The following is a 27005-nucleotide window of genomic DNA, read 5'->3' on the forward strand; positions in this document are numbered from 1 at the left end:
CACATCTAGTGCTGGAATTTAACAGGATGGGCAAGAAGGACACGGGATTACTGAGAGCACATGTGGAGCAACGTGGGAAGATCTTGGCCATCCTGTCCTTATTTGGCAAGAGAGAAGAGGGCAGATAGGGACCTAGGTGCTGGGACAGAGGGACAGGGTGTCTGTTGGGAGATAAATCAATGATGACAAGACCAGGAAGTTTTAAACAAATGGACTGGAAATCCCAGTCCCCTTATATGCATGTGTTCATCAATTCAGTATCAATTTCAGTTGCGCCATGAGTTTATTTTGTTTTCTGCCCTAGGTGCTCTGAAACACAGTCCACACAGGACCTAGACTGATGTGTGTGTTCTGACCTTGCAGGAAGAGCAGTGCAAAACCAAGGGGCGAGATGAGGCCTGATTTCCCTCTTATCTAACAGAGTAACTCCAAGAGAACCCCAGGGAAGTCAGTGGTGTTGGAGCAGAGTAAGACCAGATGCTAAAGGGTTTTCTTCTGGGAGTGCTTTACGGAAATCTGAAAGGATTCAGGCACAGGGAGAGATTGAAGTTTAAGGTTCACCCAGGGAAGAATTTGCCTCTTGATTACTGGAACACCTGACTTGGACATGACATATATGCTGAACTGGGAGCAAAGTCCTGTAATAAATAACCGTGCTTCAGTCACTTCCTCCTTTGTGCAGCGGAGAACTGGCACTTGGTGAGGGATCCCTTAATGGCACCAGTACAAGTTTCACCTTCCTTTTCCTTCTTACTCCAATGCTTATGAAAAAGAGGGAACTAAGCTGCAGAAGCCAGACAGTGAAGATTTCTTCTGGAGAGGTAATCTTGTATCCTGGGAGGGGGGCACAGTTTGGTTTACAGGGCTGCATTAGTTTGGAAAGGAAAGCAACAGAGAGAGCCAGGCGTTGTCAGAAAGCGGCCATTGAAGCAGGTGGGGTGATGGCCACTTAGAACTTACCTGGGAATAGATTTTAAATGTTGAAACTGTGTATCCCGGGATTATATGGGATCCCCTCCCTATGTGTCCACTTTTGGCTGCTGTCATAGGCTGGATCCAGAGGTAGCTATACCTTAGATGTGACGCGGTATGGTTGCGTGTCGTGTTTGCCTGTACCACTCCCTCTTTGTTCTGGGTAGACATTTCTGCTCTGTTGCACTATTCTGGTTTCTGGTGGAGGTGAAAATTTATCTGTCAGTCATGAGTCACCGTGGCTGCCCGTGGCCCAGCTTTGGCCTATGTTTGCCAAGTATCATGCTTCTGTACCACCTTGAGACCCTCATAGTAACACATCATCACATTCTTGAAGTTAATACGCAGCTCCAGTTCCTGAGTCTTGAATAAGAATGAGGACTTCACCATAAGAATAACTGATTACTAAAGACAGAAGTTCCTTTTTGAGAGAGTGTAAAAAAAAAAAAAAGAGAAGAAAACCCAAGGAACCAGAAAGAACACATTCATGTTGCATTGCTAAATTTTCACAGATGTTGTGCTACAAAATTGAGAATTGTCTTAGTTACAGATGAGCTCTGGAGGTTGCCCTAGTCTCACAGGGAAAATCACTTCTTAATGTCATCAGCAAGTGTTGTGTTGGGGACACAGGATGTGCTGTTTCTCCGTATGCCAGCTTTTGTTATTAAATGTGACAGTCCACTTCTGTTCTTCCTATTGGGTCACCTATGTGAAAATTACATTTAAAATTCCTGCTTTAAAATATGTGTTAACATCAGACTTCTACATCAGCAGTCCATCATCTCTTGAAGTCTCTCTTCATTTTTCACTTTGGGATCACAATACACTTTGCAATGTTGATAATTAGCCATTTTCAGCCTATCTTTTGATGACTTTGAAATGGTAAATCATTCTGGGCCTGCTTAAAAACCTTCTTCAATCCATGCTATATAGGGCTATATAGGGCACAAAAATCTTGTAGCTTGTCATAGCCCTCCTTGTGGTTAGGACATTGGTGTAAAGCACAACAGCAGCAGTATCTTGCATACAGGAATATAATTGCTGCTTCCATTTAGTCTGAAGAAAAGGTTGTTTATGCACCCATCAGTTTTAAATAAGACCATGATTTATGGAAGCTATTTATACCTTCCCAAATAACATGGATTAAAAAAAAAAAAAAGTGGGCAGCTATAGGAAAGCAAGTGATAAAATGAGCCCTAATTCTCCTACTGCAATGTTTTCATCTGACATTGAAGTTTATTAAAACAAGAGGGAGAAAACAGTGGTATCCCCAAACTTAACCTTGAGGTTTTTTTGATGGTAATCTTCATTTTTCAAGAACATGAATTTCCAAAAATAAACTAGCGACTTGAAACACTTTTCTGATAATTTAGTTGCCTTTATGCATGATAGAAGAAATCTCACAGAACTTGGTGAAATTATTGATGAAGTATCCCATTAATCACTAATAATAATGGTACTGCAAACAGGGATTTTGATGATTATCTGTATAGCATAGGTAGAAAATGGAACTGTCAACTTATTAATTCTAGTTAATTTCTGGTTTTCTTGTTTTGCTCAAACTTTCCAGAGAACCTGGCCAAAACCTAGACAAGCATAATTTAGGGGCAGAATAAAATAACTTCTCAAAAAGCTACAAGAAAACAAAAAATTTGCATTTGAGTGTCAAGATTAAATCAGAACAGGTGTCTCTTCTTCATGGGGGATGTTCTGAGAGGTTATGGACTTGCCTGGAATAAGTGCCAAAGATCAATTTCTGGTCCTGTAGTGTCCACTCATCTTCTTGTAAAGTAGTTTCCAATCAGTTTGCTGTCAAACAGGAATGTGCCGAAGGGATGCAGATGATTCAATATGCCTTCACTGAGCAGGAGCTGTAAAATCTGTTTGAGATAAAATTGCTAATAAAGCATCATTGATAATACACCATAAAATAGTAAAAATAGAATTAATATTTGGTCCAAGATTAGCAATTTTGGGAGCATTTTGTTTATTGCAAGCATTTCATTCTTATTATCAACTGGGAGCTGAGCCTTTCCTCTGGGTGGGCTGGAACAATGGATAGAGGAAGATGAGAGAGAGATGAAGGGAAGAATGGACCACATGGCTGTGAGAAGTTGATGAATATGAGGCTGTGGAGACCTGGGCTGACAACTGATGTCTGCTTCACAGAGCAGCTACTGTGTGAAGCAGACATCACAGATTACTCAACAGCCGTAACGTGCAGGGATCACTCCTGCTGGTAGGAAGAGATAACAGGGGAAAAAAACCGTCTTGAACTCTGGAAACATTTGCAGAGTCTTTGCCTGGGGTTTTCCACACACAGTAAAAGGCATAGAGCAGCCTTCCCGCTGTAGCAAGAGTGGGAGCCAGCAAATCACACCCAGTCTGGAATCACTCCCAAAATCCAGCTGCAGTAGCCTATGGGACAGCAAGCGGCTTCTGAAGACTTTGGTTACTTGGTTGTTCCAAGGATCACAGCCTAAACAATATCATCCCTTAATGAAAGCACTGGTGTAGACTTCTGGCCACCAATCTTTTCACTATTATGTTCTCAATAGTGAGCTTCGAATTTTAATTCTTTTCCTTCCTGTTCCTTATTCTGCTGCTCGTGCCTTCATTGCAACCCCTCCCATTCCAGCCAAGAAAAGTGAACTCTAGACCTCAGTTTCTATATGGTGGTAGGTTCAAGCTGTGAGAGTCTGAGGGAACTGAGCATCTTAGGAGAGCACGAGCTCCATCTGTGTCACTGGGCTGGCCACTTGTAGGAATGGAACTGCTGGGTCAGTGGACCAGCCAAAGGTAACTGGACTGCACATTGCATTACCTTACATTGTGGGGTCTTTTTATTTGTGAGCCAAACTTAGTTCAGCCAATTAATGTGCCTAGTAATTGATGAAGGAACTATTTGGTATCAAAATGTGCGCAGTGACTTCTCCAGGGTTGAGAGCATTTCCAGGGTTATGTGGTAGAACTCAGAGCAGACCACCCCGCATTTGATTGAGGGAACTATTTGGTATCAAAACACATGCAGTGACTTCTCCAGGGTTGAGACCATTTCCGGGGCTATGTGGTAGAACTCAGAGCAGACCACCCCCACCCCCCGCCCCAGTGTTGTAGATCTTTGCTTTAGGTAGATGGTTTCATCATTTCTACATAGGGTACAGCTTATTGTGGTCCATTTTGCTTTAATGAAATCTATAAACGTAATTATTTTAAGGCATTTCGCTGTTGTTTTTACAAGGAAACATCTCCACCTCGCTGTCTATTCTGATCAAAGCCTGAGCCCTTTTCTGGCCTAATGTTAAGTTCTTCTTGGCACTGCAGGTTACATCCAGTGATCTGAAACATAATGATTTTCCGAAAGGTAAGTCCTATTCTTTGCTGTGATTTAGTGACTAGCCTGAGGCCCAAAGAGGAGAAAAGTACCTCAGAGAAAAATCTCAGAACCAAAGTAGCAATAACCCAGTATCAACAAGGCATAAAATCATACCAGTCTAGACTAGAGATGCGGAGGTGTCTCGCCTGCGCTGGCTGTGCTCATGCTGAGCTGGTGACCTCTGTCACAAAGTGTGGCACTGACACTACACGGATTACCTCTGGAGTTTTATTCAACACAAATGAGAGCTGTTAGCCTGTAACACTCTTCACAACCTTGTGCCATGCTTGTAGATGCTTTACACTACAGTTGTTGGGTTTTAAATGTAAGCCCATCAAGTATTTTGAGAGGAAAAAAAGAAATAATTTTTCAGTAAAAAACTCGAAATTTTGACAGGAAATGCTACAGTATGTAACAAAAGTTAAATAAGACAAGACTCTTAGCTAGAAAGCTGGCTCCTCAGCAGGTGTAGGAATGAACTACCCATTGAAGATCTGACCGACGGTTTTGTCCAATTTTCATTCCAGCCATTACAGTAAAGCTTTCTGTTTGAGTCTGTATTAGTGCCTGGAGCAAAAGGAAGTATTCCTGGGGACTTGGAGTTGGGGACCAGAACCAGGGCAGTAGTGCAGGCAACACCAAGATGGTGCTCTGTCCTAGGAAAGGGCAGCTGTAGCTCACACCTCTTCTCCAGCGGCAGCAGAGCAGTTCTCCTCGCTTGCTTGCTCTGCAGAGAGGCGGGATGTTGCCATGCCTCTACAAATGTAAATAAAGGAGCTGGGCTGAATAAACTAAATAAACTATGCTTTTTTTTTTTTTTTTTTTTTTTTAAAAGATTTTATGGATACACCCACCTGCTTTTTTTTTTTTTCCTGAAAAGATTTCATGGATGCACCCACATTTCTAAGTGATTTCAGCTACAGCAGAAAGAATTTCATGGATACACCCAGACTTCTAAGTGATTTCAGCTACAGCAGAAAGAATATGTATCTAAAAACTCTTGCAATGCAGCTCTCTACAGGCATCCAGTCTGTACAGCTGTTTGTTTGTTTTTCTTTTTCCTGGTAATGTCTATGTTTTCAAGCACCTCTTCTGGAAGAATACCAGTTTACCAGCATTCACTGTGCCCCTGCCAGGCTCTGGGAGGAAGCAGAGCTGAGTAATTGCTGTCCTTGTAAAAGGTGTTGCCTCATTTCCTCCTGTGAGATGGCTGGGCTTGATGACTTGTCCAAAGTCACGTTCCAGGTCAGCTGTGGAGCTGAGAGTAGAACTCAAAGGTCTTGATACTATAACTGTTGGGCTGTACCACCTGTGAGCAGTAAGAACTTACCCAGTTAAACACTGCTCAAGAAATCAAATCACTAAAAGATTCAGACCAAGAGATGCATGCCTGTGAGCTACACGGCATAAAGTTTGTCATTGTACTTGACCATAGCTTTTCTTCTCCCCAGGGTGATCATGTGTGGCTGGAAACTAACCCAAATAGTGAATTCAATGTCCCTATTGGGGCAGTCGTGAAGGACTCTGAGTCAGGACGGATCTTGCTGGAGGATGATGAAGGCAAGGTGGGCTACACTATAATGATGTGTAAAAAGATGAACATAAAATTTAGAAGTAAAAATAACAAAAGAATGGCCCCATTGTGTCAGACCAAAGCTCCATCTAGCCAAATGATCTGACTTCAGTGATGGCTGGTAGGATACACTGAAAGAAAGAACATAAAAATAAGGCAAGTACAGAGTGATACTCTAGTATCCCCAGGTCCCAATACTGTGAAGATTTAGATCTTCCTAAGGTAGATGTAATATCTACATAGTTAAGAAAAGGAAATGGACAGGCTCTAATCTCTAAATTTGGTGGAGCTTTAAGTGAAATCATGGTCCCACTGAAGTCAGTTGGGCTGGGGTTTCACCCTTACTTCATACCTGATGTAGCTGTGATGACCTGACAGAACTGCGCTTTGCCAATGCTAAACTTGGTGTCCACTTGAAACGGCTTCTTCCAGGGTTTTAAATCACCTGGTCCTGGGAAGCAGCAACCCAGTTAATTTCTATAGTTCAGTCAACTGTTTCTTAGAATATGCTGGTTTAAGAGTTGATCATACTGCAGCTCATTCTGGTCTAATGTGGCTCTCCTTAGTTTGCCTCTGAGCATCAGCAGAACACATTAAAACTGCTGCCTTGGCCTTTTTCAGGAGCACTGGATCACGGCTCGGAACATGCACATGGTGCGCCTGATGCACCCCTCCTCTGCTCACGGGGTGGAAGACATGATCAGCCTCGGGGATCTCCACGAAGCAGGCATGGTCCACAACCTCCTCATCCGCCACCAGGAGCACAAAATCTATGTGAGTGCCAAGGTCATCAGGCACAGTGCTTTCAGGAACAACTAGTGCTACTTGTTTAGCAGCGTGACCTGAAAGCCTGCAGGCCTTTCATACTTGGGGCCATCTGCTTCCTTTACTGATTGAGGGTGCCAAGGAGACACAACGTAGTTTTTCTCTTCTTTCATTCAAGTACTTTAGCTTTGAAGAAGAGAACTAATAGTCTCTGAGATCACAGAGATATGCATAGGTAGTGACCCTGCTGAGTTTGTCCTCGAGTGATCGTTTCCACCAGTGACTGACAGCTACTTCAATCCAGTCCATGTTACAGCTTAGTGCTGCTGTTACACTAAGGATCAGTCTAACTAGTACAGAGTGACATGATTTGGATTGTCCTCCAGTCCAAGTCAATGGCTACTTGATTTTGATGTAATAAAATAGATGAAGAATAAATCTGGATATTTAGGACACCTGGTTTCATTTCTTGTCCATTACAGGTTTTATCCCTGACTTTGAGCAACTTGACATCTTTAGTTTCTTTGTTCCTTAGTTCCCAGTTTGCAATACGATAATAATATTCAGGTTTTTGCATGCTTTGCCTCCCATGTTGTATACACTGCTACTTTCATAGGAGAGGAACTGTGTCTTACAACACAGATGCAGTGATGTTTAGTGTAAACAAGGACTGGTTTTATAGATGGTGCAGTTATAATTACCAAGATGTGTGTCTAGACCTGTTATATGAGACACGAGCAGTCTGCAGTTGTCTTATGTACAGGTTCTTCAACAATATCAACAGCTTCCTTCATTTCAATGGTGCTGTTGTCTATAAATGTTACTAAATGACTGTACGAATAACACAACCATAACTTTGCCCATTAGCAAAGTTCAGCTACATCTGAAATAGAACACGAAAGCAGCTTAACAAAAGCTGCAAAACGCTGCAAAACGCTGCAAAGCACTGCAAACCAGCTTCCTGCAACACACAAAAGCACCATGTCAAATTGGACAAGCTTTAGCTTGAGACAGTGACCTGAGCTGTGATTTTCTTGTGCTTTAGCTTGAGACAGTGACCTGAGCTGTGATTTGGCAAGGAGACTATAGCTAGCATTCTTTTGCAAAAAAATTCCATATGCTGGGATATTTAATAGCAGTTTATCATGAGGAACTGGGCTCTCAGCCTTACTTAAGTGCTGCTATGGATCTCCCAGGCTTCCCTTCTTCCTCTATTTAGATTTTTCTGCAAGTGGCTTTGGTTGTATTCTTGTTCGTAGGTTTGCTGCTAGAGGTAACACTCATAACTGTTTTCCAGACTTATACAGGATCAATCTTGGTGGCAGTGAATCCGTACCAGCTGCTGCCCTTGTACACAGTTGATCAGATCAGACTGTACTGTAACAAGAGGATTGGAGAGCTGCCACCTCATGTCTTCGCCATTGCAGACAACTGCTATTTCAATATGAAGAGGAATAAGAGAGACCAGTGCTGTGTGATCAGGTGACCGGACTCGGAGAGGATGAGTAGCAGAAACCAAGTCTGGCATGTTTTTGGGGCACCTTTGTGGATACAGGAGATGTTCCAAATGGAAGGGCACAAATAAAACTAGAGACAACAGGGAGGAAATATGTTCTCCCCTGCAACTTCATTTTCAGTTAGGGCTGCAAATAGTAGAACTCAAGCAAGGGATTTCTGAACTCTGTTGTTGTCCCCAAGAATCTTTGAACGTGGTGATACATTCTCCACGTACAGAAACATAAAATATGAACCTGTGTGATGTGAGGCTATCTTTTACCTTGGGGACATAATACTTATGTTATATGTATTTTCTGAGAATAGAGGTTTCCTCTGCTAAGCGGGAGATGGAGGGAAGCTTTCTTCATTTTATCAACACAAAACATGTATCCATTTTCTGTTAATCGTCAGTGTGAAGAACCAGATGGTCTCATTGCAATAGTATCTGAATATAGCTGAGGCAACTCAGTTGATGTGCTATGACTAGCATTGAAAATCTAATGCATTAAAGAAGAAAAGCGAGTAGTCACTCAATTTGCACTGGTACAGAATGTCTTCCATGGATTTGCTTGGTTTTAATCAGTGGGAGAATTTAGTCCTCAGCCTAAGTCTAAAAAGCAACTTAAATTTTAGCAGATAAGATGATGATAGGCTAAATTCTCCAGCTTTCCATGAAAGACAGTCTGCTCTGTGATTCATGGAGTAAATATGTGGTCTGCCCTTTTTCCACCCTGGCAAAAAAAGCAGAAAGGAAACCTGTAATGATCTTGTTTCTTTCCGCAGTGGAGAATCTGGAGCTGGGAAGACTGAAAGCACAAAGCTGATACTACAGTTTTTGGCAGCTGTCAGTGGCCAGCATTCCTGGATAGAGCAGCAAATCCTAGAGGCCAACCCCATTCTGGAAGGTGGGCTCTTTAGCAAATATACCTGATTTACCACCTTTATCTCAGGATTTTTATATCAGGATAAAAAATTCAGAAACAGTTCTTTGAACCATTGTATTTGCGTAACTGCTAAAAACCCTGGAACACTGGCGATGCAGGGTAGGAGGTCTCTATGCTTTTCTGCCCTGTCCCCATGAAGTCCACAGCAGCTCCCATGCTGTTGGAAGAGGTGCCACTATAATATGTAACCCAGAACTTCTGGGACCATGAGAGTCCTTGGAATTGCAGAGCCCAATGTAAAGACCCCTAGTTTAGCATTTGCTAAAGAATAGGAAAGTGGCTGGCCAAGCGTGGAACTATCTATAGGAGAACTCCCTGAGACACCCATCTTTCTCTGTAGAGGGATCAAGTGTGTTCCCAGTAAGTCCTTCTGGAGTTCTTCAGACTTGCCCAGCTCTCTTGGACTCAAGTTGTGCCACGGGAGGTTTAGGATGGATATTAGGAATAATTTTTACACTGAAAGGGTTATTAAGCCTTGGAATGGGCTGCCCAGGGAAGTGGTTGAAGCACCAACCCTGGAGGTATTTAAAAGATGGGTTGACATAGTGCTTAGTGACATGGTTTAGTGATGGTTTTTTATCAGGGTTAGGCTGATGGTTGGACTAGATGATCTTAAAGGTCCCTTCCATCCTAGATAATTCTATGATTCTTTGATTATCTGGCTGGACAGTGTGGCTGCCTCTTTCTTTAGCAGGCAGTCTGAGAGCAGACATTCTTCAGTACTTGTCAGCACTGTCATTTGGAACACATGTCAAAAAACAGCAGCAAAAAAGAAGGAGCTAAAAAATAGACTTGGTGTTCATTAACTGCAACAATCCAGATACTATCTCTGTCCCTTGCCCATCAGCTTTTGGAAATGCCAAGACAATTCGAAATGACAATTCAAGCCGCTTCGGGAAATACATTGATATCCACTTCAACCAAAGTGGTGTGATAGAAGGAGCCCGGATAGAACAGTTTCTTCTGGAGAAGTCCCGGGTTTGCCGGCAGGTGAGGGCACTGCCAGATGTCTGTTCTGCTGGCTCCTGTGTTACAAGCCTATGCTGACAAGGCTGTCCACTGGCCTCTTTCTTTCTTTTAGGCTCCGGAGGAGAGGAACTATCACATCTTCTACTGTATGCTAATGGGGATGAATACAGAGCAGAAAAAGATGCTGAATCTGGGCACTGCTTCAGAGTACACTTATCTCACTATGGTAACAGTCTCCACTTTCTTCTCCGTTATCCCTCTGCCATTTTTCTTCTCCTAGCAAGAAATTACAATCAATAGGAGCCACAGATGGGGAGTTACCAAATCTGAACAGTCCTTTTCTTAGAGTACCAGAAGCAGTAACACCAAAAGTGCTGTGAGCCTCAGTTTCAGAGATTTATTGTAACGTCCACCAGTGGGAGGAAGCCTGTGGCAGTTCAAAGCTTTCTATCAAAATCAGTCTTAAGAAACATAAGGGACATCTTAAAGCAGGTGGGAAATATCCCCCACTTTCACAGGTACTGAGGTTTTACATCTCATGCCAGGGAGAATACTAATCAGGTATATATACTTTAGGGGGAAATGAATAAGCAGAAACAGTGCCAAGAATCCTAGTCTCTATATCTGATAGCTAGGTGAGATTTCATAGGTGACTCATAGGTGAGGTTTTTTAAAATAGCTAATTGGTTGGTTTAGGGCATGAAAGACATTGTGAAAATCCTGCTCTTTACCCTGTGCAGATAACTCATGAAATATGTCAACTGGATTTGATTTGGGCTGTTCTACAGCTGTGGAAAAAAGGGACTAAGTCCTGCCTCTGCTGAGGCTAACAGGAGCTGGGCATCTAGTTTCAGAGGAAATTAAATCAAGCCTATAAAGCTGTTTCTGGAGTTTCAAAAGCTTTTTTTCAAATATAACATTTCTAAAATAGCCTTGATCTTGCAGCAAGAGCTGATAAGTGCAATTCACACACTGGCCACTCCATACAAATGTCTGAAGTTCCTTGGGTCAGCAGTAGGACATATAATACAGAGCTAGGAGGATTAGATTAAAGGAGAACATATCCGTGGTTTGGTCAGGTCAGCTGTTGGCACAAGATGGCATGTTTTTCATGCTGTAAACCCAAATATCTAGAAATACTTCACTTTATTGTTGGCAATAGCAAGGATAAAAAAGGCATTTTCCCATGTCTATTAGGGCTGAAAATAGTTTCTAACAGGAGCAGCATCCTAGGATCTGCAATACAGGCTGTGCTGAGGGTTCTTCTAATGCTGCTTTGGATGCTTCCATCTGTCTTCCACTAGAACCTAACATTCCTAATTTGAGATATGTCTTCTAGTACTGATCCAATCCTACTTGCTTTGATTTGGGATTAGGGCTTTTAATTGTGCATTGACAAGGCAGAGAGGAGACCAAGGTAACAGGCATGGCCTTGTAAGTGTAGGTAGCCTTGTCAAAGTTTCCTGTCCTTCTTTGCTCCAGAACAGCCTTCCCCTCAGCTTTTCCTTTTGGCTTCCCCAGTATTCAATGCTCCAGAACAGCTTTTCCTTTTGGCTTCCCCAGTATTCAGTCTAGCCCTGAAGAAATACATTATTTAGACCTCTGCTAATGGGGTTTTTTTTGAGAGTAGAGGGAAGAAACAGCCATGGGAAGAGCATATGGAATGTCTAAATAGTTTTTTACTTTGCATCTTGTGGCAAGTGGCTCACAGGGCATCCAGATTGTGTACAAGCATTTTTCACCTTGCAGCTCTTTTCTTCTTTGTATGGGTACTGGGAGGATTTTCCTTACCTGTGGGTATGGTGTCTTGCAGGGCAACTGCACGTCCTGTGATGGCCGGAATGACGCAAAGGATTATGCCCACATCCGCTCAGCTATGAAGATCCTCATGTTCTCAGATTCTGAGCACTGGGACATCAGCAAGCTGCTGGCTGTGATCCTGCACCTGGGGAATGTGGAATTTGAAGGTAAACTCAGCATTTCCTCAGACTCCATGGCAAAGGCCTAAAGGTGCTGCCGCTTCCATTTGTACAGACTAGGTTGGGCTTTTCTGGATGAACTGGGTTGGAAGGGCAGGCAGATAAGCACCATGAAATTCTGATCCGTGACTCCACTGCCTAGTGTTTTGAAAAACATCATCTTATTATTATTATTTTGTCATGGCATCAGGTTTCCATGGTTATAAAAAGGCCCTTTGTCATGACATCAGGTTTCCATGGTTATAAAAAGGCCCTTATTACACAAACTGAAACAAGAGATAATATAATACCATTTAAAATAAAGACTTAGTGCCTTGCAACATTCCCAGTGCCACAGAGCTGGAGAAATACGAAATAACAGCACTGAAATGATATGTAAATGTAGCAGAAATGATCCACCCCGAGACTGACTGTTTCCTCATTGTAGCGGCTGTGTACGACAACTTGGACTGCTCTGATGTGATGGACTCACCACACTTTTCAATCGCAACCAAATTGCTTGAGGTAATGGACTCTTGTCTTTTCCTACTAGTTCTCTCCTTGCTCCCTGAGCACACTGACAAAGCACGTCTCTCTGGAGTGTTTATTTACGGATACACACATAAACAGGCACGTCCCCTTCTTCCTGATGACACCCAAGTGGTGCTGTTGCAGATGTCCCTCTGAGTTAGGAGACCTTTAACTGGGACAGCAGGCCTCCAGTGAATGATGCTGGACAGGCAGTTTGTCATGGCCCTCTTCCTGAGACAGACTTTGCCAGATCTCCTTTATCCACCTGGAATGACCAGGTTGCCATGACTGTTCCTCCAGGTGGACTCCAGTGAACTCCAGAGCAGCCTCACAAACCTCTCCATCATTGTCCGAGGAGAAAGCGTGTCCAGGCCTCTGAACGTATTTCAAGCTGCAGACGGGAGGGATGCCTTTGTGAAGGTACTGGTGCTTACATCTTCTCTGTTTAAAGACTGGGGATGCTTTCAAAGCTCTCTGTCTTACTGATTGAGGAGCCTTATGTGGCAAACATTCACCCAGAGGGCTCCTGTCCCTCATATTTTTCAGGCACAGTTTGGCAGCATTGCAGCAGCACGAGAGCAAGCAATAAGCTATGTCCAAGGACTGTAATGATGGGCTCTACATCCTCTTTAATTTTGTTTTCTCAGGGCATATATGGAAGGATTTTCCTATGGATAGTGAACAAGATCAACTCGGCCATTTTCAACCCAACTTCTCGGAAGTCTAAAGACAGATGTCAGTCCATTGGGCTGTTGGACATTTTTGGGTTTGAAAACTTCAGCAACAACAGGTAAGAGGCTCTAGATTAAATTCCAATGGGAAGCTGAAAAGCAGCTGATGTAAAGGGAAAGAATGAAAAGACAGACAGACACATGCTCTTTCATTATCATCCTGATTCTCAGAAAAGCAGTGAAATTTCCATCACTGAAGCTCCTCAATGATGATCATGCACAGATTCCATTTTATTTTGGTTTCTGCCTCATCCTGCAACCTTCATTTTGGTGCATCCACTGCACATGTTCTATTCCAAAACCTCAGGAGTTTTCTCAGAGGAGATGACTATGAAGCTGCTACGATCAGGCAGCCACTATGTATGGATGTAATATGTCCCGTGTCTCTGTACCAAATTTTCTTGTTCCATAGCATTTTTACCATGTCTGTTGGGATACATTTGGCATATAGTACAAAGAAGGCCACATTGTGTTTCCCATTTCAGCTCAAGCTTTCATCTTGCTCAGTGTTTTCCCATCCCTTTTTTGGGGCTGCTTCATTTATCTACTCTTAAGGACAGGTCAGCAAAATACCTGATCAGTATACCATTTCCCCACTGCTACCTCTCCTATTGGTGGTTTCAGTCCCAAAGCACCATTTCACGTTGCCCTTCTCTACGGGGGCAGTAATTCTCTCAGTTGTATAGTACCATATCATCAGTAGTCCACAAACCATCATCACATACTCTGCAGTCTTTTCCAATCCATTTCAACTGATGCATACTGCTTGCTTTCAACAAGATAATATTCCTCAATGACTTTTGGAACCTGGTCTAGGATCCGTTCAGCCTATTTTCTATCTTTTGTGTTCTCTCTTATTATTTTCTGCACTTCCCAAAGGCTGCAATCCCCACGGGGCCTCGCTGTGGTGAGCACTCCACAGATACACATAGTGGGCCACAGCAATTATCAGTTAGTGAAAATCAGGTTAGCGTTAAGGAGTAACTAACAGAAGAGCTAGTCCCAGTGCAAGTAAAAACACATCACACACTCATACAGTCAAGCTATTTTCACAGCTATATGTTTCTGTTTATCTCTAGAGAGTCGTGAAAGACATACAAGATGTGGTCCTTGCTCACTCAGCAACACTCAAGCATCAGTTGGCTCGTTTCTGCTAATCTTTATCATAGCACAAGATGCATCTGCATGTTGCTAAGATTGGCAACATGCAGTGGTGGTGATCACTAGCACTGTGGAATATACCAGCAGCACATCACACACTCATACAGTCAAGCTATTTTCACAGCTATATGTTTCTGTTTATCTCTAGAGTTTCTTGAAACACATACAAGATGTGTTCCTTGCTCACTCAGCAACACTCAATCATCAGTTGGCTCGTTTCTGCTAATCTTTATCATAGCACAAGATGCATCTGCATGTTGCTAAGATTGGCAACGTGCATTAGTGATGATCACTAGCACTGTGGAATATACCAGCAGTATATCTGGATGTGTATTTAATACAGAGAATAAACAAATACATTAGAGCAAGGAAGCTCTGGCCAAGGATGACCATGGGTTCCCATCTTGTTTCCCCCTAGCTTTGAGCAGCTCTGCATTAACATTGCCAATGAGCACCTTCAGCAGTTCTTCGTGAACCATGTCTTCAAGATGGAGCAAGAGGAATACCTTGCAGAGCACATTGCCTGGAATAACATCAACTTCACTGACAACCGCCAGGCTCTGGATGTCATCGCGCTCAAGCCTATGAATATCATCTCCCTCATTGATGAAGAGAGCAAGTTCCCAAAGGTAAATTTCTGCTTTTATCTGTAACCCCTGGCTTTTCACACAGCTCACAGGTAACGCTTGGCTTTAGACACAGAAATGTGCAAAGGTGGCTTTTGGATACAGAACAAGAGGCGATGTCTTCTCCCCACAGAGGTTCCTTTTAAATTAGCTTACTACAGAAAAGCTTCGCTCTCTGCTGGAGTGTGCTCTTCCTGGTACCTCACAGTCTAAACTCTTACAGCTGTTCCACACAGAGAAGGAAGGAGTCCAGATCATTTTACAAGGGCTTGTCAGGAAATCTTTGAATTCACTTATTGTTGGAGTATTGTTCTGCTGTTGGCCTAGGCTGCAGCTTGCTCTTTCTTCTCCTGGATGACAGACCTAGTTGAGCAATGTCCCCATTGTGAGGAACTGTTGTTCTGCAAAAGCATCTCAAACAGAACAGCAGAGATGGAAGTAGCATCTGATCTCAGGCACCCCTGCAGAGCACTTTCAAAGTCTCCAGAGCACAGTGAGGCCAAGCAGGAGAGCTGGTACAGCAATCAGATGGCAATGTGGGCTTGTCCAGAAAAGCAAGCCCCTGCCTTAGCTCATTTATAGTCCTCAGGTAACAATTTGAGAGGGTCGTGTACAGGCAGACAGTTTTCCCCTTTCTTCCCTAAGAAGAAAGCAGTCCCCACTGTATGTCCTGCAGTCAGGCCAAGGAAGCATCTCCTCTACAATTTCTGGAGCCCATGATTTCTCAGATAACACAGCACTCACTGCCCCTAGTGCAGAGCTTCATGTGCACCGCAAAGGAATGAGATTGTGATGAAGAGAAGCACCAACTGACTGCAGGTGAGGGGCTCTGCTTGAGAGCTCCAAAGATTTGGGAAATTCTCAGCACACCTGGTGATGTTAGTAATATTATGAGGGCCTGTGTACAGCCCTAAAATACCAGGCCTTATGCTCTGGTGATATGTTCTCTTCTGATGGGTCTTTGTAAAAGGAAAGATACTCCTGGCACTATCTTCCTCCAGATCTACTACACAACTAAGGGGCAGAATTTGAGATTTTGCTGTCTCTGAGCACCACTTTTCTGTTCACTGAGCGTAGGCCAGGAGGAATCTGCTTAATTGTCCTTTTTTGCCTGTATTTGTTTCTAGGGCACAGAAGCCACCATGCTCGTCAAAATCAATTCCCTCCATGGCAAAAGTAACGTCTACATCCCACCCAAGAGTGTCCATGACACCAAGTTTGGCATCAACCACTTTGCTGGGGTTGTCTTTTATGAATCGAAAGGTGAGCCTATGTCTGCTGCATATGGAGAGTGAAAAGAAGGGCATGACCTGCCCTGGATGTGTCTGACCAGGGTAGTGTTGATCTGAAGTCAGATCAGGAGGTCAGGAGGATTACTTTAAACTAATTTGCAAGTTACTGTAAATGAAGTGGATTTTAGCTAGACGGAGTGGTGCTAGAGCCAGCAGTCTGTGGAGATGACAAGCTCATTTTGTTTCCACCATATAGATTTCCTGGAGAAAAATCGGGACACGCTGAGTGCTAACGTAATGCAAGTGGTTCATTCTTCCAAAAACAAATTCCTGAAGGAGATTTTCCAGGTGGAAACAACTGCACTTAGTCTGGGACGTGGGACCGTCCGGCATCTTGGAGCTGACCAGGCCTACAAGGTTGGCTTACTGGGACTGGGTTGCTGAAACACCTCATTTCTCCTCCCTTCCATAAGGCTCTGGCTGTTCTTGACTTCCTCTTTCTTTTGCACTGTCTCTGCAAATCCCAGTCCCTTTCATTCAACTCATTTCTCCAAAGGAATCTGCAGGAAAGGTCAGGGCCTGGTGTTCATGCTGTAAACAAGTGTAATGTCCATCCTGTCTCCTAGCACTGCATCCCTGCCCAACTAGGAGGCCATGCCTGCAGGCTGTCACTGAAGCATGAGTTGTGCTACCTCCCCACATGTTGTCATCAGCTGGATGGGTTTCCTTTGTGTCTGCCTGGGCAACCATACTGCATCCACATGGATGGGTGTAAATTAATAGGAGGAAACTGTAGTTCAAAAGGCTCATTGGAATGGAACAAGGCACTAGCCAGAGACCCCCTCTGCAAAGCCAGTTCCTATCCAGAAGCCCTCAGCTAAATTGCTGTCATACTGCACAGGTAGCCAGTCTGCTGGGACCATAACACCAAGGGGTCTCACTGGGCAACTGGCAGGAGGGTCCTGGCCTTTTCTTCCCTGCAGAGGGCTGACAGGCTAGCACGAAGGAGCAAATAGCTGTGCTGTCACACAAAGATACTGTCTCCTGCTCCCAGTGATACTTGTAGACGCAGTCTCACTGCCCTGCATATTGCTGCAACTTTAGCTCTCCCTCCTGGCCCAGAAGCTTTGTGACAAAGTTCATGATGGCTAATTATCACAGAATCGTCTGTGCCTCATGAGGTATGGAGCCCTGCCCTGTGACGAGCAAAAAGGAGATTGTAAAGTGCAGTGGACTGGAAACAGTGTGGGGCAGAGTTCAAGTTCTCTGCCCTGCTGCAACTTTCACATACCTTGATTTCTGAGCATTTAACTATGCAGTGTCATCATTGTGTGAAGTTATTTTTGCTTTTCGTGTTTAGATCTTTGAGTTTTCCTGTCAAGGTACAGAACAAAGAGTCAGCTTGCTATCTTACCTGTTATCTGTCTGTTCTCCTGGCAGTGTTTTCTCATCCTGTCCTTTCTTCCTCAGTCTTTTGCACAATATGGCTTTCTGCTGTCCAGAACATCTGGCCACGGACAGGTAAACATCCTGGGGGAGAAGAATGTCAGAAGTGGTACAAGCAGCAACAGAGAACTGGCTTAGCATCTCTTAAATGCTATGAATACCTTCAGATGAAATATCAGGTCTATCCACATTGCTCTAATGGTTTTTGTCTATAAATAATGTCATGTTATTGAAAAAAAAACAAAAAACCTCCCTTACATTTTGAAAGTGCAGCAGCATGTCAAGAAAGGAGACAGGAAAAGTGGGCTACTGCCCACTTCAAAATGCACAGAAGTTAGCTAAAATACCCTTATTAACTTCAAATAGGTTGGGCCGCTGTTGGGAAGCCAAAAAAGTTAGGTTACAGAAAAGGCTACTTTTAGGCTACTTTTTAGGCTAAAAAGGCTACAGAAAAGAAGAGTGAATGAAGTGCCAAAAGAAACTTTGCTGTCCTGAGGTCTCAAAAAGTCACCACCATCCCAACAACTAATTCAGCTTTAGCAATGTTATATGTATAAGATCATGAGGGCATGACTTGTGTGGTCACCCCACTGATTTAATGGTAAAGCAGAAAGATCTGGGAGTGCAAATTGCTTTTAACTCTTATGCTCTTAGGCAGCTTAAACATATATACGCTGTTATCATACCTACTTCAAACAGCTGCTTGCTAGCCCAAAGATGCATCAGAGCTGCTATGAGACACTCCTAGAGCTCTTTTCCAAAGGCACGAGTGTCTGGTCGCTGGAGGGCAGCATTGCCCTGTAGCTAAAGCAGAAGGTGGCGACTCGAGTGGCAGAAAGGGCACTTTAAACATAAGAACCAGCAGAATGAGGTACTGTAAAGACCATGAAAGCGAGGGGAGGCACTGGACTTTAAATTATTTACTTGGGAAAAAATAACAAGACAACACAAAAAACCAACCAAACAAACAAAACGAGAAAACCCAGAGCCCACCGAACTGAACTAGCTGCAATTATTAGCTCCATACCTGTATGTAAAAGGCCAGTAGAGTCCTTTTGTTGCTTGGAATCTGCACTGTTGTCACCATAACTTACTGTGATCTTAAGACGTACTAGGAGGGAGAAGCTTAGGCCTGTTGTGATGATCTGTGTAAGAAAGACATAGGTGGAACAGGGAAGCTGGGGAAATCAGGGGCTAACTGCAGCCAAGCCTGATCTCTCCGGGGTTACACTATTGCAACTGGGAGCAGATTTCAACCCAGGAACAGTAAGACATAAGGCATTTTATATGCAGCCATAAATAGAGCAGCTCTTACATTACCCTCCACTACAAGTTTGCTTTTTCACTACTTACTGCAGTATTAATGAGCAAGGCGATCAGTCATCATAATCACTAAGAAATGAGCTGTTTGGGATCTTCCGAATTCCTAGTTAGCTATGAGAGGGCAGGAAAATGCCTGGCCTGGAGGTTATTACTGCTTTGGGAGTAGCTGTTTTTCACCAAGCTTTCAGGCACACGCCCATGAATAATAGCTTGGCTCCCAGGCCCTACACTAACCACAGCCTCCGTGGGAAGAGACAGGGCTATGAGGGCTCCTGTGGGTGGAATTTGTTCTACCACAGCCACCCCCACTGCTAGAACTTAGTGCCCAAGTAGGTGAAAGATCTTAGTGGGGTTTCCTCGCAAGAATAACCCCAAATTAATAAGATACAGATGGCAGATTTAGCTCCCATGTAGGTAATTTTTTTTTTTTCTGGCAGTCGTGTGATACTGTTACATGGCACAAGGATTTATTAATTGTCCCACCGATGGTGAATGATGTAGCAGTCAGCATGTGCTTGCTCTTCCCAGGGCTCGGATACCACCAAACGGCTCTCTACTCTGGGAGGACAGTTCAGGCAATCCCTGGAAAAACTAATGAAAATCCTCGAGCAGTGCCAGCCATACTTCATCCGCTGCATCAAACCAAATGACTACAAGAAACCACTGGTAATGTTTTAACAATATGAGGTCTTGTCTTCACTAAACTTTCTAATGAGAAAAAGCTGTCAGTTGCTGTGCAGCGTTTTATGTCTGTACTTTAGCCAAGAAGAGCTGGAGTGCAGGCTATCACTAGAATAAAAAGGGTGGTTGGATATAGCATTGTTAATTTACAAGAACATCTCTAAAAACATCATAGAGTAATAGATGGCAAAAAAGCACATAGGTTTATTCCTGAGAGGGGTTGTAAAAGCCTTTCCTGTAAAGATAAAGACAAAACTGGAGAGTTTCTAGCCCCTCAATAAGGGAATAAACAAAAAACCATTAGGATCCAACAGTGATCATACTATGAAATAGCCTGAGAGAGGAAAGGAGAGCTGTTGGTGTTTGAGAGGGGTGATGTGGCTTAATTTGACACTACAGGAGAAGAGGTGGGGAGTTTGTCATTAAGATGTTCAGGAGATCACGAGCCAGTTCTACACTGAAACCTTGTATGGTGTTTGTCAAGTGACTTAATAATTTTTAATGTAGTGCATGGGGCAGAGTGAGCCTGTTTTTAACCTGCATTACAAGAAACCAGCAGCACTCGTGCTGTGTTTTGCGTGGCTGTTCCCAAAGGGCCTAACACTTGGAAATTATGTGAACAATTTATTGTTCATCTGAAATTGCAGTACTAGAGTTGAAAACAGTTGGTAAAACCAGACTGACGTTAATAGACTGTTTCGACTGCCAATAAACACAAATTCGAAGCCTTTTTGGGGTGACTTATTTATGCCTGTAAGGAATTAAATTAGGGCACTAAAGAAATAAGAAGTGTAATTAAGAAAAGCATAGGAGAACCTTTGGCAGTTGCCTGAGGTTGGAGGTTAATAGATCTGTTCTGAGGAATGCTGCATGTAGAGCTTATTTCAGTGCTGAGTCTCCTCCTTGTCTGCTTTCCCTTTCAGTTGTTCGACCGGGAGCTGTGTATCAAACAGCTGCGATATTCAGGGATGATGGAGACCATCCAGATCAGGAAAGCTGGCTTCCCAATTCGCTACAAATTTGAGGAGTTCTTAGAGAGATACAGAGCTCTCCTGCCGTGGTCTCTTCGAGAACAGGTGTGTTAGCACAAACTCAGCCTAAGGCTAATCTAACATTTCCTTATGAGGCTTTAGTCTTTCCCTCAGTAGGAAGTTCTTGGGTTATTGCTGGCACAGCTGAGAGCGCTGTCATCACAGTAACTGTAACGAATATTTACATACTCACCTGGACCTGAGCTGAGATGGTAGAGGTGCTTTTAGGTCCAGCTCTCCTTGACCTGTGCCACACAGACATGCCAGGCAGGGTGGCATCCCCACTGCCCTCAGATGTCTCTTTTCCATAATCACACACTTCTGAGGTCTCTAACATCCTCCTCACATTTGAACTCTGGAATGTTTGGCCATACGGTCATGTTCCTCCATTTCTTGACCATTTGAGCTGAACCACTTTCATTCACTATACTGTCAGCCCAGAGGTCTGTAAGACCTCCTCTGTCTGTTCTCTGCCCTTTGAGATGCAGAGCAATAGATCCTCATGTAGTACAGCTGCTGTGTTTCACAACCGAGCCCTAACGTGACGATGCTTTTGCACATCAGCTGAAGAATGATGCTCGACAGAGCTGTATCAGCATCTCCGAAGCAGTGCTGGGCAAGGATGAAAGCTGGCAAGCTGGAAAGACCAAGATTTTCCTTAAAGTAAGTAAAAAGGGCAGCTTATTGTCTCTTCTCCTAAAAAAACTGGGTGCTTCACAGTATAGCTTAACCTGCTCGTGCAAGAGCGGTGACCCAGAAGAACTGGGTTCTCTTATAAACTCTCTTGTCAATCTGAGGCTGGGTATTTGTTTCTGAAATCCAAGTAATTTAATGGATGTAGCTGGGTGTTGGAGAGGCTGATCCTGTTTCTCTGCTCCAGTGTTGCAGCTAAAACAACACAGTGCAATGTACTTGTCTCTGCCCAAGCCTTGACTGTAAAAAAAACCCTGGATACAGCACACTATTGCAGGGACCTCCTTGTCCGTAGCATTGCCCCAGGTAAAAACAGTCTTACAGCAGGCAGATTGTTTGCTTGTTTATGGCTACAGCCAGCCACGGTGTGGTCCAATGGTGTGCACTCTTCCTCTTGCAGCTCCACAAATGCATTTTAATCCCACTACATCATGCTGATTTGGGGCCTCTTTCAGACCATGTGTCCAGTTTTCAGAACACCTTGGGGTGTCTGCTTAGCTGACGCTTTCTTTTAACAGGATCATCACGATACGGTATTGGAGCTGCAACGCCAAACTATACTCACAGATAAGGCTCTTATTATCCAGAAGGTGATGAGAGGACTGAAGGACAGGTCAGTGGTCTTACAGAACAGAATTTCCTTTGGTTTGAAGCAGTAATCTTTGTGGTGCAGTTTAGCACGCTGTAAAGCATTTTTCAGTATGAAATGCTTCAATCCACACCTTTCACTAGCCCTAATTTCAGCCCTTGTCATTTAACAGTGCGCAGTGCATCTATGCAGATTTTACAGAAGGATTTGTTCTGGCTCAGTTTCTTTGTTTTCATGATGCTTTTCAAAATGCAGGGCTGTGGCATATGCAGGATATTCCTGGCTTCCAGCCTGTACTGATTCCTAGACAGCAGATAAGGATAAGATCAGATTGTAGATATCCCATAAAAGGAAAAAAAAACCAACCACTACCTTATTCCTTACTATTCTCCTAAGAAGCAGCAGAAATAACCTACTCTTTGTCACCTTACCTGTCTGTCTGCTTAGGAAGCAGTTTCTGAAGCAGAGGAAGTCTGCTGTAGCCATTCAGTCAGCCTGGCGAGGCTACTGCTGCCGGAAGGATTTCAGAATGGTAAGATGCAGTTGTATATAAATACATATATATAATTTTACATATATACACATATACATATATTTCTCTGTGTGATTATATACTATGCCCTGCCAAACTGAGCAGAGTATTAGGAATGAAGATATTCACAACTGAAGGGAGGAGAAGCAAAATGGCAGGGTGTAAAGAAGGATGTGAAGTCTAAGGAGGGCTCTGCGCTCTGGACAAGCCTCTCTGGGCTTGCTGAACCTGTGACATTTCTGTTCTCTGGTGAAATAGTAACCCGACTAACCTCTGTCAGGCCTGGCTCTGGTGCCCTGATGTACAAATGATCCCATACTTCTTCTCGTCAGGAGTCCGAGGCTAGTGTTTGTGCATCATCACCATGCTATGAGCAAAGTGTCCTCCACAACTGTTACAGGAAAACTGGGAATCTGTAAAAAATTACCAGAAAAATCATTATATCAATCTTGCACTATTAAAAATATTGGATGATCTTCTATATACGGTGGGTTATCTGGGTGAGGAAAGCTACACCATATTGAGGGCACTCACATACTGTGTGTTAGTGTGGCAGGAATTATTATTAATATATCCCATACATCTCATTTGCAAGGGGCAGGAGGAAAAACTGCCAGTTCCAGTCAGAAACATTTTCTGTTCTGCATCAGGGATCCAATTTCTGCCTGAAGAGCCAGGCTTTGTCTGTGCACTCTGCCCCATCCTCCTCTGCTGCTTCTCTTGGGATTGTCATATCCATCTCCCCAAGGACATCCCTTTTTTTGTTTTTTATTCAATTAATTTCTGTTCTCTTCATTCCCTTGCTGTAATCACAGGCTACCACTGTCACTTCCTGGAGCCGCTCCCTAGAACAGGTGTCAAAAAAATTCTATATAATCTAGTTTTAAAAGCTCTTTACCGGCAGAAAATAAAGCATAAAGGGCAGTATCGCATTAGCCCCTTCTAGTGGCTTTATCCACTTTCTGAATTTTGCTGACTTCTGCTCATCCCAATTTACTCCCAGTCTCAATGATTTTGAACCATAATCACTTCTTTTTTCTCTGCTTCCTGCAGGTTATGCTGGGTTTCGGGCGCCTGCAGGCCCTCTACCGGAGCCGGCAGCTTGCTAAACAGTACGGAGCAACCCGGGCTCATATCATCAGGCTTCAGGCCGTGTGCCGTGGTTACCTCATGCGTCAAAAGATAGAAGAACAGAAGAAAGCTGTACGTGTTATACAGGCGTATGCAAGGGGCATGTTTGCTCGCCGAACCTACCAGAGGATGAAGAAGGAGGTAGGCTCACAGATATTAATAACATGTTGTTTTCATAAAGATTTAATGACCAGCTAAGTGTTGCCATAGCGTGGCACTGGATGTGAATATTTATTTGGGGATATTTTTTTTTTGAGCTCTTGTCAAGTACAAAAGCAGAGTTTTAAGCAGACGAACGGATCAAAACTTCACTGGCAGAGCTGAAACGGTTTTGACAGAAAGGAGGAGAAAAGATGAGATGTGCATGTGTTTCGGTCACTCCTGCAAGGGAAGGTCAATTTCTACAGCAAGGCCTGATAATGTCACTTAGGGATCCATTCCAAAGGGAATCCTCATGCAGCGTGTCTTGGTATGCACTGCCAGAGAAGATCCTGTAGTGACTACCTCAGAGGTCCATAGCACATGGGAGGCCTTTTTGTGATTTCCTTTCTGCATCAAGGCTGTACAAACAGGACGAAGCCAGTTTGCAGATTTCTGCCTGTGGCCTTTTCCCTAAAATGCCAAGTCTAGAACACAGCCCCTGGTGGGATAAAGTCCTGGTGGGACCAGCTTTGTTCATGGCAGAAGGGAGCCAGCTCAGCAGTTGTGGAAACAGTCACAGAATAGTCTTGTTGTCCACAGAACAAGTACAGGCTGGAAGCCAGGAATATCCGCTTGGAAGAAGAGAAACGTCTCATGCTAGTCCTTGGACCAGCGAAAGCAAGGGAAGAAGCTATGAAATTAGAAAAGGTAAGTATGTTGGCAGAGGAACACCAAATGCTATGTTCCTTAGCTAACAAGATGGCTTGCCCAGCTCACACCTTCTGTGTTTTCCTTGTATTAGCTCTTGTTGATAAAGTACTTAAAAAATTGCACATCCTTAGCAGTAGGTCAAGTGGACTTGCTCAAAGATCTGAGCACTGCTATATTCTAATAAAAAGCAGACATAGTTGTAAACCCATTTGTAACAATGCGTTAGGAATGAGACAAGGCACGTTCCTGTTTGCAGCATGAGCTGGCACTTGAGCCAAACATGCACGATGCTATTACAGGCCCTGGAGACAAAACATTTTTAAATTTTAACTAATGTGCGGGTTTCTGCTGTTAGGAATTCCATGTTTTCCTTATATTAGCTCCTGTTGATAAAGTACTTAAAAAAATTGCACATCCTTAGCAGTAGGTCAACAGTCTCTAAGGACAGCTGCAAGAGCAAGGCCCTGCTGCTGATGTGCTAGGTCTTTGTGACAGCTTAAGACAAGCAACATTTGACTTCACATTCCAACCCTGCAGTAGCAGAGCTGGACCTCACTGTCATAACACCTTTGTAGTGGTGTTTCATCCTCACAGCCATTCATTCTACCTGAATGATGTTCCATTCACGCCTAACCAGCTTCTATTGTTTAAAGGAACACCTGGCTTCTCTGGAGAGAGAGGAGGCAGAAGAAAGACAAAGGAGGAGTGCTCTTGCCAATAAACCAGCAAATCATGATGTTATCAGCGATCAAGAAATGGTGGACAAAATTTTTGGGTTTTTACCTTCCATGATCGGAGGCCAAGAAGGACAGGCTCCTCTGGGTTTTGAGGTACAGAGCTAAAGACTGGTAATGGGTTGTTTTCATTTGACTTTGTTGGAATTCCATAAGTCATCAATTGTGTTTAATGAACTTCTGTACAGTGAAAGTGTCACCCAAATCATCCAGACAGTCTCTTCAGGATTTGCTTTCAGAAGTCAGTTCCCAAATGTTTTTGGTCACATGCAGTTTGGGGACTATGTGTCTTCAAAAGCTACTGCACATTTGTTTCTTTGGGCCAATAGACCCTCACCAAATAATGCCCCTTTCTGCATTTTGGCACCAACCACATGTTCTGCTGACAGTGCTTCCAGCAATTTTCCAGCTGAAACAAGCTGGAAGTTCATGACCCATGTTATCCCACGTTCTTAAAAGCAAAATTTGAGATATACTGGTCCTGAGAGCTGTGGAGGATGGAATCATGTAGGGAGAGGTAGGCAAAGTAGAATGGTCTTGCTTAGTGCAGGATGTGAGCAATGAGATAGCACCTGGATTTTTGATCAGCAATGTTCTTGCTGAAGACCAAAGCAGGAAGGTTATATGGAGTCAATGCATCTCAGAAAGACAAGCTGAGCCCCAGTGACCTGTTGGTAGCAGCTGAAAATGGTTTTGGGGTTAGCTGGAAAGCCAAATTCTGGAGGACCTATGGCCAAGAGGGAAAAAAAAAAAAGAACACAAAATAAAAATATAGGAGGACCTAGGGCCAAGAGGAAAAAAAAAAAAAAGAACACAAAATAAAAATATCAGAGTAGAGGGAAAGAAAATATGCTTCTTCCTTATGTTCTGTTCTTCCTCATGTTCTGCACAGGACTTGGAAACAAAGCCTAGCAAGCTGGACGAGGTGGACCTGGACATGGTTCCCATGAGTGTGGAGCTAGAAGAGGAAGCAGATGGTTTGGAAGAGTACACCTTCCCAAAGTTTGCAGCTACTTATTTCCAGGGATCATCTACACATACACATATTCGGAGACATCTGCGGCACCCACTACTCTACCATGATGACAAGGACAACATCCTGGTATCTTGCTCCTTATGTTGAACCTGCTCCCTCCACAGCTCATTCTACAGCTCCCCTCATCTTTAGGTCCCCCAGCCTCTGGCACAGCTCTGGGAACCAGATACTTCGGAGCCAAGTAGATAGTCCTAAGCACAAAGTAGTAGTTCCCAGCAGCATTTTTTGGCACTTTACACAGATACCTGCCCAACCCAACATCTCTGGTCACCTTTAGTCTGCCTAAAGAGGGAACTCTCAGATTTGTTTTGACTTCTCCAGATAGTCTTTGGGGGTAAAAACAAACCAGAACGAAGCAGCAACAGAGCTCACCCACCTCTCTGCTCTTGTTAGGGTTGCTGGTCTGAGTGAGGACAGAAGGGGGAGGCCCAGGCCTCTAGTTTTCCTGTTGAACCATAAGGATGTTGAGAGGGGAGTTCTTGACACGAAGAAGCCTTGCAGAATGGAGGATCCCATGCTGCAAAAACTTCGCTATTACTTGGCTTTTTAGTTCTGGGCATGAGGGCTCCTGGAAGAGTTTTTTATCTGCCCAGGTGGGTAAATGCTGAGTGCAGTTCAGCCA

The 27005-nt window shown here is 43.6% G+C and overlaps 1 protein-coding gene and 2 long non-coding RNA genes across 3 annotated transcripts in view; 1 reads left to right on the forward strand and 2 right to left on the reverse strand.

Annotated features, from left to right (window-relative positions):
- Positions 1 to 689: 689 nt before the first annotated feature.
- MYO7B (myosin VIIB) overlaps positions 690 to 27005 on the forward strand; it is a 62142-nt gene continuing 35826 nt past the window's right edge. Inside the window, exons 1-24 of the mRNA XM_014952129.1 lie at positions 690 to 821; positions 4297 to 4336; positions 5800 to 5913; positions 6543 to 6695; positions 7984 to 8168; positions 8967 to 9088; positions 9975 to 10117; positions 10209 to 10322; positions 11910 to 12063; positions 12503 to 12579; positions 12886 to 13005; positions 13233 to 13375; positions 14896 to 15106; positions 16231 to 16366; positions 16592 to 16752; positions 19633 to 19770; positions 20709 to 20861; positions 21381 to 21479; positions 22028 to 22122; positions 22546 to 22630; positions 23684 to 23902; positions 24503 to 24610; positions 25267 to 25443; positions 26240 to 26449. Coding sequence (XP_014807615.1) covers positions 4322 to 4336; positions 5800 to 5913; positions 6543 to 6695; positions 7984 to 8168; positions 8967 to 9088; positions 9975 to 10117; positions 10209 to 10322; positions 11910 to 12063; positions 12503 to 12579; positions 12886 to 13005; positions 13233 to 13375; positions 14896 to 15106; positions 16231 to 16366; positions 16592 to 16752; positions 19633 to 19770; positions 20709 to 20861; positions 21381 to 21479; positions 22028 to 22122; positions 22546 to 22630; positions 23684 to 23902; positions 24503 to 24610; positions 25267 to 25443; positions 26240 to 26449 — 3132 coding nt within the window. The 5' untranslated portion in view covers positions 690 to 821; positions 4297 to 4321. The remainder of the gene's footprint in view (positions 822 to 4296; positions 4337 to 5799; positions 5914 to 6542; positions 6696 to 7983; positions 8169 to 8966; positions 9089 to 9974; positions 10118 to 10208; positions 10323 to 11909; positions 12064 to 12502; positions 12580 to 12885; positions 13006 to 13232; positions 13376 to 14895; positions 15107 to 16230; positions 16367 to 16591; positions 16753 to 19632; positions 19771 to 20708; positions 20862 to 21380; positions 21480 to 22027; positions 22123 to 22545; positions 22631 to 23683; positions 23903 to 24502; positions 24611 to 25266; positions 25444 to 26239; positions 26450 to 27005) is intronic.
- Positions 2585 to 21325, reverse strand: LOC106893866. The gene is made up of 5 exons (XR_001413181.1): positions 21010 to 21325; positions 18809 to 18926; positions 17750 to 17865; positions 11888 to 12041; positions 2585 to 2852 (listed from the first exon to the last, which is right to left on the reverse strand). It is a non-coding gene; the product is annotated as an uncharacterized LOC106893866 (long non-coding RNA).
- Positions 22529 to 26940, reverse strand: LOC106893867. The gene is made up of 3 exons (XR_001413182.1): positions 26760 to 26940; positions 22902 to 23043; positions 22529 to 22608 (listed from the first exon to the last, which is right to left on the reverse strand). It is a non-coding gene; the product is annotated as an uncharacterized LOC106893867 (long non-coding RNA).

The sequence above is a fragment of the Calidris pugnax genome, unplaced genomic scaffold, assembly GCF_001431845.1.
Source record: "Calidris pugnax isolate Ruff unplaced genomic scaffold, ASM143184v1 scaffold232, whole genome shotgun sequence".
Classification (NCBI taxonomy): domain Eukaryota; kingdom Metazoa; phylum Chordata; class Aves; order Charadriiformes; family Scolopacidae; genus Calidris; species Calidris pugnax.